Source organism: Dendropsophus ebraccatus, chromosome 7, assembly GCF_027789765.1.
Source record: "Dendropsophus ebraccatus isolate aDenEbr1 chromosome 7, aDenEbr1.pat, whole genome shotgun sequence".
Lineage (NCBI taxonomy): Eukaryota > Metazoa > Chordata > Amphibia > Anura > Hylidae > Dendropsophus > Dendropsophus ebraccatus.
The window spans coordinates 145,602,242-145,614,639 of record NC_091460.1 but is presented as its reverse complement, the minus strand read 5'-3'; the positions used below and the strand labels follow the sequence as shown (position 1 = coordinate 145,614,639).

The window sequence follows — 12,398 nt, the reverse complement described above, 5'->3', positions numbered from 1 at the left end:
AAACTTATACAGATTTATAAATTACTTCTATTATCAGGTGCTGTATGTCCTACAGGAAGTGGTGTATTCTTTCCATTCTGACACAGTGCTCTCTGCTGCCACCTCTGTCCATGTCAGGAACTGTCCAGAGCAGGAGAGGTTTTCTATGGGGATTTGCTGCTGCTCTGGACAGTTCCTGACATGGACAGAGGTGGCAGCAGAGAGCACTGTGTCAGACTGGAGAGAATACACCACTTCCTGCAGGGCATATGGCAGATGATAAGTACTGTGAAGTTTGAGCTTTTTTAAAAGAAGAAATTTACAAAACTGTTTAACTTTCTAACTTCTCTGGGGTACCCCTTTAAGTTCTATCGCAAGCTATGTTTCAAATAACAGGTTCTCTTTAAAGAGGACCAATGGTAAGAATAATGATTGTTTTTTAATACCATTTTGTAATTTTGGCTGCCCTGATGCTGTTTTTGTTTGGTTGCTATGCTATGTATGAAATCCTTATTATTTCATAGTTTGCCTCCACACAGTATTGATATGGTACTGAAAAAGTTGTGCACTGTGCAACCCCAGCAGGGAAATTACTATTTGGTTTGATTATTTTTCCAATTTTAACCTGAATAGTCAGGTGGACATGAACCATAAGGGGTGTTAATGCTAAGCCCAAGGGGATGTAACCTGATTTATGCCCCCTGAGCCTAATTTACACCTCCTCTGCCTCATTAGCAACAAAATAAAAACCATGTTGAAATCAGAGCCCGAGACTACAGATGATCTAAAAGAAAAAAATTTTTAATACTCACCACAGGCTCTCTTTAAACTACATTAAACTACTAGTACCCGGCTTCACCAGCTGAAACATCAAGGCCCGGCTGAGCGATCACCCGATGTCCCGCCCCGGTCACTGATTGGCTGGGCAGGCAATCACTCAGCTGGGGTTGTGACGTTGCAGCTAGGACAGCTGGTAGTCACCGGCTGATGTGAACAAGCCCTGGGACCAGAGGACGGGTGATTTCAGGTCTTTATTATTTTCCTGCCCCACCCGCCTGCAGTTGTTTTCTTCCCCTTTAAATGAGTATAAAGTTGCATTACATAGCCTGGTAAGCGGCTGTTACAGCTTCAGCTAATAAAGCTCTGCTTGCAGTCATTCAATGGGAACTTTCATTCTTTATGTCTAGGGGATAAAAATCTTTCCTGTTCATGTTTTTTTTTTGTCAGTTTAAACATATTTCTGAATATACAAGATGAACTCGCAAAACTCCACGGACAACGTCCATCAATAAGCAGTAACAAATTGCATTTTAAGAATCCACGGTATACGACCGTATCTGTGGGCCGTTCTGTTCATCTGACCTCCTATCCGAGCTGGGCACTGGGGGCAGATGAACAGGAACGGCCGGCACCTGGGAATTACTTGTTTATTATGTCATTTCCCTGTAATATTTGTGTCTGGCGTTCAGCTACTTATATTTTCATTCTATTTCACAGATTATATCACAGCTCTGTCCTGGAATTCTCCAAGGATATTTTCTTTTGCTGCTATTGTAAGCCCGTGAATACCGGATAAAAACATTTGTTATACAATATATCCATCTGTGACAAATGTAAATTAATGATACACCCCGAGGGAGATGAAATACTGCAAAATAAGAGGCTTGAAACAGCGTTTCCTTTCAAGACACACAAGAGAGATGCCGAATGCTTTATGCACTAGACGAGACTCTGCAATTTGGGTGAGCGGGTCCGGGGGAGGGGGGCACACCTAGGCTTCTCCGCTGCTGGATTTTAGGAGTGGCAATCAGCAATAAGTTACTTGCATAAATAATTATAGGGTTGGTTTCTGTAATCTGTCATGTTATAAAACAAGTCGTCTAACGTTCCGGAGGCAAATGAGATTATTTCCAGACTGGGATTGTATTTTATTTCTCCTTCTGCAATAAACTAATAAGATTCCGTCTATTCCCCCATAATGCACAGGCGGCCTCCCTTCCCAGCCGGCTGCGCACACTGACTAAACACTTTTCAGGCCGTCTCTGTTATTCGTGATGTAAGTTTAATCTACATTGCAGATAGTTGGGAGGGAAGCTCAGAAAAACCTCGAGTGATTTTCTTCCAGCTCATAAAGTGGATCATAAAAACAACATTACATTATATAAGTTTCTTCTCTTTGGGTTGTGCTTATCAGCTACTTATTGTTTTCAGTGTTGGCTGTAACGGAGCTCTGGGCCACGATTCGGCTTATTTACAATGGAGTCTGAAATCCACTTTTATTTTTCATGATATCATCGGTTGAGACTGTGCCTACTCTCATCCATGCTTCATACTGAAACCTTGCCTGTAAAACTCACTGTTGTGTATAAGGGCGCCTTCACACGTAGAGAATCACAGCGGATTTCACACAGCAAGTTCTGCTGCGAGTATGTAAACCCCGCCCCCTTAACCTGCAGCAGCCCGATGCATACATGATCTGGTCCGCACTCCGGCCTTCTTCTGTGGCTCCCAGGATCCCGTCAATCAGTGGGTGCAGCAGGACAGCGCAGACCGGTACATCAGGATACCAGGAGTGCGGACCAGATAATGTATGCACTGGACCACCGTGGGTTAAGGGGGACGGCGTTTACTTACTTGCAGCAGAATGAAAATGTATGTATGTAACCCTATTCAAAATGACAGTGCAGCATCAAATCTGCTGCGATTCGCCACATGTGAAGGCAACTAAGCAAGAACTTTCCACAGCCAACCCACCACATAGGTAAAATGATTTATATACAGAAATTACTGGACCTTTGGGCCGCCTTCAGATAAAGGTGCAGATTTGTGCAGCTCTTTATCTTTTCCCATATCTATGCTTTGCTCACCTGATGGGTGGGTAGGGGTGTCGCAGGGTGGGGAGGAGGCGTGGCAAGGTGGAGAGGAGGCGTGGCAAGGTGCAGAGGAGGAGTGGCAAGGTGGGAGGAGGCGTGTTGATTCCTGCATCTGCCACGTAGAGGCATGAGCCTTTTAGTAAACCTGGCATGGGGTAAGGGGGCCGGGCTTTATTTGTAACCTACATACTTGTAAGTCGGCCTTATTGAGTAGTTGCAAATATACAAAGAAAACAGAATTCCAATTAGAGAGCAGCTTTTTAAAGATACTGATGAACTCTAAGGCTACATTCACACATCGGTATATATGGACGATCTGCTACAAAACCAACTTCAGAACTCCCGGCATCATCGTTCATTATGATGCTGTGAGCTCCAAAATTGTTTAAATCTCCGGCTGAGTCAGTACAGTAGAGCAAAGATTTAACTATTTTGGAGCTCACAGAAATTCCAAAGATCGTCCTGTTGAACACTATACGTATATATGGACTGTGCACGGAAATGTGATTACAGAGATACAGTGATAAAGTAAAAAGTTAAAAGAATGCCTGCAAGAAATACATTACCTCTAGATTCAATGGCATTGATGCAATTTTTCACAACAGCAAATCCATGTTGGTCTAACTGAGCACCTGCAGAGAAACAGCAATTTTATATGAAACTTGAAAATAAAACATATGTCATAAAGTGATTGTACCATTAGGTCCATCAGGTTTTTAGACCTTAATGGGATGACTGTGGCGCAGTCCTTTTTCTGAACCACTGTCCAGTTCCCGCACAGGTCACTGGTGTATTCCCGAGCACCAGCCCAGCACGGAGTATTGGGAGCAGGCCTGCTGCCCCCCCAGTATGACAATCTCCCCTCTATGACGCGCCTCCATTAGAATCAATACAGAGGGGATGGGTTGTCATCACACTGGGGGCCGGCAGGTGGCTGGTAGGGGAGGGTCCTCTATTAAACCATGTGTAAACTACATAAACACAGGCGGGGAATCAGGCGCACACCACTGCTCTGCATTTTTCCTACCTTTAAGGCTTTATGGACACATATTTGTAAATACCATCAAATGATTTTTCAGTGTTACTATCAGTCATTATTTAAACTCACACTCAGAGACTGTCAGCAGAAAAAGACCACCCATGCACATGTGCATTTGTCTGCATCCGTTTTAATCCATTTTTCCATTGACTTCCACTACAAAAAAATAAAATAAAAAAAAACAACGCTCCGCATGCATCCGTTTTTTTTAGCGTACACAAAAAATGTGGTGGAACCTGTTTTTGTGTATGTTAAAAAACGAACAATTGTGTTATGATTTTTTTTTTCTTAAAATGTAAGTCAATATAAAAACAGATCAAAACAGATGCATCCGTTTTTTGTTAAAACGTATAAAAAAAACATAGCGTGAACCCAGCCGAACTTATTTACTTATCCATCGTGCTCTGATCCATCCTCCCTGAATGATTATCCAGCACTCTGCAATGACGTCAGTCCAGCCGCTTATCACTGCCGATCGCTGGATGAATATTTATGAGGAGGGGCAGGCGGCCCCCAGTGCACCAAATATATATAAACCAGAGGATTACAGGAAAATGGAACAGAAGATAAAGGTAAGAAATATCCCATCCTCCTCCCCATTTCCTGCCCGATGGGAATGTTCCAGCATAGGATTGGTAATTTCCCTTTTATTTCCAGGCCTGCTGTCACATACATATTATGCCTAAATGTCCACCAAATGTGTCCAATCGCTCAGCTCCACCGTCTGGATCCTCCTGTACACAGACAGCCAAATGGTTCAGTCACTCTATAAGAATCCTAAGTGGCTTCAACAACACCGGACACATTAGGTGAAAGTGTTGAGAGGAAATCAAAAGGCAAAAAGCGATCTGAAAGCAACATCTAGACATGAGGGGGTTAAAAATCCACCTGAAATATTGATTTTTTTTTTTTTTTTTGCGTCAAGGAAATGTAATCCGTAATCACAGAAAAAAACTATTTAAATTACAAATTAACGTTACGGCTCAGAAGATTGCAATTTGACAAATGAATTTAATTTATTTTGCTTTGTCTGGTTTATAGTATTTGCTGCTGAGATTGCGTCCGGGATCTGTGCATCTCTATTTCGACCATTCATAAATACATCGTAAGGAAACAAATGCAGAGAGGAAAGGCAAAAGAAGATAAAAACCTCCGCTGCCAACACAACCAGTTATACTACGAACAAAGAACCACTACAAAATACCGCTCAATTGTGTGCTAGCCACTAGCTCAAACTATGAGACACAAAAGCCAAAAGGAGAAAAAGCTAGGAAACAAAGGGCTGCACACCACAAAAAATTGTATGTAAAAAGTTTTATTAAATACAGTTGTGTTTAATAAAAAAAATTTCATACAATGTTTTGCACTTTGTGGTGTGCAGCCCTTTGTTTCCTAGCCTTTTCTAATTTTTGCTTTTGTAACACAACCAGTTATACTTACCCCCCTCTGATCTCGTCGTGGATCTGCTAAGGCTCAGAAATCTCTGCAAGAAAATAAAATTATTTTATATATATATATATATATATATATATATATATATATATATATATATATATATATATATACACACACACACACACACACACACACACACACACACTAACACACATATTAGTCTGACACTTTCTGCAGGTAAAACTATGTATTGCATTTTTAAAAGAAGAAATACTTAAAGGGGTATTCCAGTCAAACATAACACTTGATATGTTGCTGCCCATGTTGCTGCCCATGGTGAGACTAACAATTCCTTCCATACTTGTTATCTATTCAGTCTCCTTCCCCCTGTTCTGAGCTGCTGCTTTCTGCTGAAAACACAAAAATTTGTGTGTGAGCTTTTCCCTCTGTCTCCCCCTCCTCCCCCCTCCCTTCTGAGACAGCTGATGTAAACAAGTCCCTGGTAGGCTTTATCTGCAACATTGTATCTTCCTTGTATTGCTGGGAGGATTATTCTGAGGTCAAGTTGCTGATGAACTCACTGTGAATTGAGCTTTTTAATAGAAGTAAATTGCAAATCTCTGGCACTTTCTGGAACCAGTTGATTTGAAAGAAAAACATTTTTGGTGAACTACCGCTTTACTACATATGGCAAGTAAAAGCCTGCTTACATCTTTACATGTCAACAGTGTAAAAAAATATGGGTATAGGCTTTTACAAAAAATGTTCAGAAAAGTTCACAATGAGCAATTCTTTACACCTCCTTCCATACCAGGAAGCATCTTTGGCCCTTGTCATACAGTAGCTGTGTAACATAACAGAACATCATTTCCACATATAGTTAAAAAATACAAGATTAGAGGCAATTTAAAAGGGACCCAGGATATAGTTCCCAGGAGAGCTGTATAAAGCTCCTGCAGCAGCCACGTCACGTACTGGCCGCAGCAGGAGCTTTATACCAGAGAAAAAAAAGTTTTATTCTCCGGGTGTGTGTGGGAAACACAAATGGGAAAGTAGTCATCTGGGTCACCGCGATCTGCCTGTCAGTGCGCTCGGAGGGGATGATTGACAGGAAGAGAGGTCCATTACTGGTCTCTCTGCCTGTCAATCATCCTGCAGAGCATGCTGACAGGCAGAGCACGGTGACTAGATATGGGCGGGGAGCCGCCCAGATGACTACTTCCCCGCCCATGTCACGTGCCCGGAGAATAAAACTTTTTTTTCTCTGGTATAAAGGTCCTGCTGCAGCCGCGGTCGGTACGTGCCGCGGCTGCTGCAGGAGCTTTATACAGCACTCCTGGGAACTATTTCAGCCTAATTGGGCTGATTGGTTCCCTTTAAATAAAACAGCTGTAACAGTGGTGATGAGCATAGTGTGAGTAGAGTTTGACAGATGAACTGGGCTTATCCACAGCGGATTTCTCACTGCGAATTTGCGATGGACATCCCGCTGTATGTCCGCAGCCCACCCCGTTAACCCCCCTGGCCGCCAGAGCATATGCATCACCTTCTCCCCGCTCCGGCTTGCTTCGGGGCTCCCGGTGTCTTCACGTCCCGCTCAGCCAAATCAGTACGCTGCAGTGGGGTAGTGCACTGATTGGCCAAGCAGGACATGCTGGGAACCCCCGAAGGAAGCCGGAGCGGGGACCAGGTGATGTATACGCTCCAGCGGGGGGTTAACGGGGTGGGCTGCGGACATACACACAGCGAGATGTCCATCCTGCTGCGAGTTTGTCTGCCCATAGAGTGTACAGGGCAGGGATCCGCAGCGGGTCTCGCTGCAAATTCGCAGTGAGAAATCCGCTGCGGATACGCCCAGTGTGTTTGTACCCTTAGGGCATTTTTCAGCACAATAAACTTACAAATGTGACAAGCAGAAGTCTTAAAGGAGAAGCCCGGTGTAAAACTTTTTTTTTCAAGAGAGTCGGAGAGAAGGTGGCTGAACCTAACTTCATGCATCCACCTCCTGGCTCCAGCGTTGGGGTCCACTGTCCCTGGGGGCAATTTAAAAAAAAAAAAATGTCCGACACCCGGCTTCTCGTTTAAGGTTTTTCATAACTGCTAGAAGTGACACCGTGTAATTTCGCTGAAAAGCAATTAGATTGACTGACTTACGGATTCCTTTCCCCCTAGTACTTCCATCCAGAGGAGTCGATGATCTTCTGAAAAGGCTTGCATGGTGATCAGTAGTCCGGGCCTGGACAAACATAGAAAACAAACAAAAAATTTGAATAAAAATTTTTAAATTATAGCATCCCTGTCATTTCTGCCTACTTTCTAAGATATCCTGTGTGTATGTGAGGAGCGGCACCATTTCTGGCCACTATATAAATGATAAATGACATTTTTCACCAGTTTTCCCTCTCTTTATTTTTTTATTTGTTTATCCAGCAGAATCTGCAGAAACAAGTTGCAGCCAGGAGGAGTCTATGATGGACGCAGCTTGGGAAAAAAAAAATTAGTGTCCACCATTATATATAGACACTGCATGGGCTGCCCTGTGTACAGGGGTTTGTTTTTACAGTATGATGGCATTATTCAGTCACTATGCGGTGGTCTTGGTGTGGTGGTATTTTTGTTAACTATATTATTAAGTCATTGTATGGTGGTCACATGTAGTCACTGTGTGGCAGTATTATTTGTCCCCTGTATAGTGCTGTTATTGGTAAAGTTAGTCTTGAGGTATGACTGTATTTGTTATTTGTATATTACAGTCATTTGGTAACAGCGTGACTATTATTAGGAGGATTACAGTATTAGGCTGGGTTCACACTATCATTTTGCAATGTGTTTTTTTTCATCCGTTTATGTAAAAACAGAAGCATTTGTGTGCATCTCCTTTGATCTGTTATTTCATTGACTTCCATTATATAAAAAAAGAAAAAGGATCAAAACTAGAGATGAGCGAACCGGGTTCGGGTCGATCCGAACCCGAACCTTCAGCATGTGATTAGCTGGGGCTGCTGAACTTGGATAAAGCTCTAAGGTTGTCTGGAATACATGGATACAGCCAATGACTATATCCATCTTTTCCACATAGCCTTAGGGCTTTATCCAACTTCAGCAGCCGCCGCTAATCAAATGGCGAAAGTTCGGGTTCGGATGGACTCCAGCTGCTCCAGATTTGCGCATCTCTAATCAAAACGCATCCTTTTTTTTAATGTACACAAAAACGTAGCTGATCTTGTTTTTGCGCAAGTTAAAAAAAAAAGCATGCGGTTTGATTAGTTTTTTTTATAATGAAAGTCAATGGAAAAACTGATGGGAAAAAAAAAACGGATTGCAAAAATGTAGTGTGAACCCAGCCTAATACTGTAATCCTCCTAATCATCGTCAGGCAGTTACCAAATGAGTGTAATATACAAGAAACAAATAGTCATACCGCCACTAATCAAATTGCTAACATTATGTCGCAATTTATTTTGCCACCATGACAGCCCCCTCCCTGGGGTATTCCCTTTATCATTCTGTGTAGTGAATCTTGATGGAAAACCAGTCATATTGTCTGTGTTAACAACAAATCCATCAGTATATAACGGTAACTACATAACCATAACTATATAACTGTAACTACATAACCATAACTATATAACAGTAACTACATAACCATAACTATATAACTATATAACAGTAACTACATAACCATAACTATATAACTATATAACAGTAACTACATAACCATAACTATATAACTATATAACAGAACCTACATAGCCATAACTATATAACGGTAACTACATAACCATAACTATATAACGGTAACTACATACCCATAACTATATAACTGTATAACGGTAACTACAAATCCATAACTATATAACGGTAACTACATAACCATAACTATATAACGGTAACTACATAACCATAACTATATAACTATATAACAGTAACTACATAACCATAACTATATAACTATATAACAGTAACTACATAACCATAACTATATAACTGTATAACGGTAACTACAAATCCATAACTATATAACTGTATAACGGTAACTACAAATCCATAACTATATAACGGTAACTACAAATCCATAACTATATAACGGTAACTACATAACCATAACTATATAACGGTAACTACATAACCATAACTATATAACGGTAACTACATAACCATAACTATATAACGGTAACTACATAACCATAACTATATAACGGTAACTACATAACCATAACTATATAACGGTAACTACATAACCATAACTATATAACGGTAACTACATAGCCATAACTATATAACGGTAACTACATAACCATAACTATATAACTATATAACAGTAACTACATAACCATAACTATATAACTATATAACAGTAACTACATAACCATAACTATATAACGGTAACTACATAGCCATAACTATATAACGGTAACTACATAACCATAACTATATAACTATATAACGGTAACTACATAACCATAACTATATAACTATATAACAGAACCTACATAACCATAACTATATAACGGTAACTACATAACCATAACTATATAACTGTATAACGGTAACTACAAATCCATAACTATATAACGGTAACTACATAACCATAACTATATAACTATATAACGGTAACTACATAACCATAACTATATAACGGTAACTACATAACCATAACTATATAACGGTAACTACATAACCATAACTATATAACGGTAACTACATAGCCATAACTATATAACTATATAACGGTAACTACATAACCATAACTATATAACGGTAACTACATAGCCATAACTATATAACGGTAACTACATAGCCATAACTATATAACTATATAACAGTAACTACATAACCATAACTATATAACAGTAACTACATAACCATAACTATATAACTATATAACAGTAACTACATAACCATAACTATATAACGGTAACTACATAGCCATAACTATATAACTATATAACAGTAACTACATAACCATAACTATATAACGATATAACAGAACCTACATAGCCATAACTATATAACGGTAACTACATAACCATAACTATATAACGGTAACTACATAACCATAACTATATAACGGTAACCACATAGCCATAACTATATAACGGTAACTACATAACCATAACTATATAACTATATAACGGTAACTACATAACCATAACTATATAACTATATAACGGTAACTACATAACCATAACTATATAACTATATAACGGTAACTACATAACCATAACTATATAACTATATAACGGTAACTACATAACCATAACTATATAACTATATAACGGTAACTACATAACCATAACTATATAACTATATAACGGTAACTACATAACCATAACTATATAACTATATAACGGTAACTACATAACCATAACTATATAACGGTAACTACATAACCATAACTATATAACTATATAACGGTAACTACATAACCATAACTATATAACTATATAACGGTAACTACATAACCATAACTATATAACGGTAACTACATAACCATAACTATATAACTATATAACGGTAACTACATAACCATAACTATATAACTATATAACGGTAACTACATAACCATAACTATATAACTATATAACGGTAACTACATAACCATAACTATATAACGGTAACTACATAACCATAACTATATAACTATATAACGGTAACTACATAACCATAACTATATAACTATATAACAGTAACTACATAACCATAACTATATAACGGTAACTACATAACCATAACTATATAACGGTAACTACATAGCCATAACTATATAACGGTAACTACATAGCCATAACTATATAACTATATAACAGTAACTACATAACCATAACTATATAACGATATAACAGAACCTACATAGCCATAACTATATAACGGTAACTACATAACCATAACTATATAACTATATAACGGTAACTACATAACCATAACTATATAACGGTAACCACATAGCCATAACTATATAACGGTAACTACATAACCATAACTATATAACTATATAACGGTAACTACATAACCATAACTATATAACTATATAACGGTAACTACATAACCATAACTATATAACGGTAACTACATAACCATAACTATATAACTATATAACGGTAACTACATAACCATAACTATATAACTATATAACGGTAACTACATAACCATAACTATATAACTATATAACGGTAACTACATAACCATAACTATATAACTATATAACGGTAACTACATAACCATAACTATATAACTATATAACGGTAACTACATAACCATAACTATACAACTATATAACGGTAACTACATAACCATAACTATATAACGGTAACTACATAACCATAACTATATAACTATATAACGGTAACTACATAACCATAACTATATAACTATATAACGGTAACTACATAACCATAACTATATAACTATATAACGGTAACTACATAACCATAACTATATAACTATATAACGGTAACTACATAACCATAACTATATAACTATATAACGGTAACTACATAACCATAACTATATAACGGTAACTACATAACCATAACTATATAACTATATAACGGTAACTACATAACCATAACTATATAACTATATAACAGTAACTACATAACCATAACTATATAACGGTAACTACATAACCATAACTATATAACGGTAACTACATAGCCATAACTATATAACGGTAACTACATAGCCATAACTATATAACTATATAACAGTAACTACATAACCATAACTATATAACGATATAACAGAACCTACATAGCCATAACTATATAACGGTAACTACATAACCATAACTATATAACTATATAACGGTAACTACATAACCATAACTATATAACGGTAACCACATAGCCATAACTATATAACGGTAACTACATAACCATAACTATATAACTATATAACGGTAACTACATAACCATAACTATATAACTATATAACGGTAACTACATAACCATAACTATATAACGGTAACTACATAACCATAACTATATAACTATATAACGGTAACTACATAACCATAACTATATAACTATATAACGGTAACTACATAACCATAACTATATAACTATATAACGGTAACTACATAACCATAACTATATAACGGTAACTACATA

General features: G+C 38.0%; 1 protein-coding gene across 1 annotated transcript in view; it reads right to left on the bottom strand.

Annotated features, from left to right (window-relative positions):
• ARHGAP10 (Rho GTPase activating protein 10) overlaps positions 1-12,398 on the bottom strand; it is a 160,839-nt gene that overhangs the window by 83,089 nt on the left and 65,352 nt on the right. Inside the window, exons 11-13 of the mRNA XM_069978665.1 lie at positions 7,441-7,522; positions 5,332-5,374; positions 3,419-3,484 (exon numbers count right to left, since the gene is read on the bottom strand). Coding sequence (XP_069834766.1) covers positions 3,419-3,484; positions 5,332-5,374; positions 7,441-7,522 — 191 coding nt within the window. The remainder of the gene's footprint in view (positions 1-3,418; positions 3,485-5,331; positions 5,375-7,440; positions 7,523-12,398) is intronic.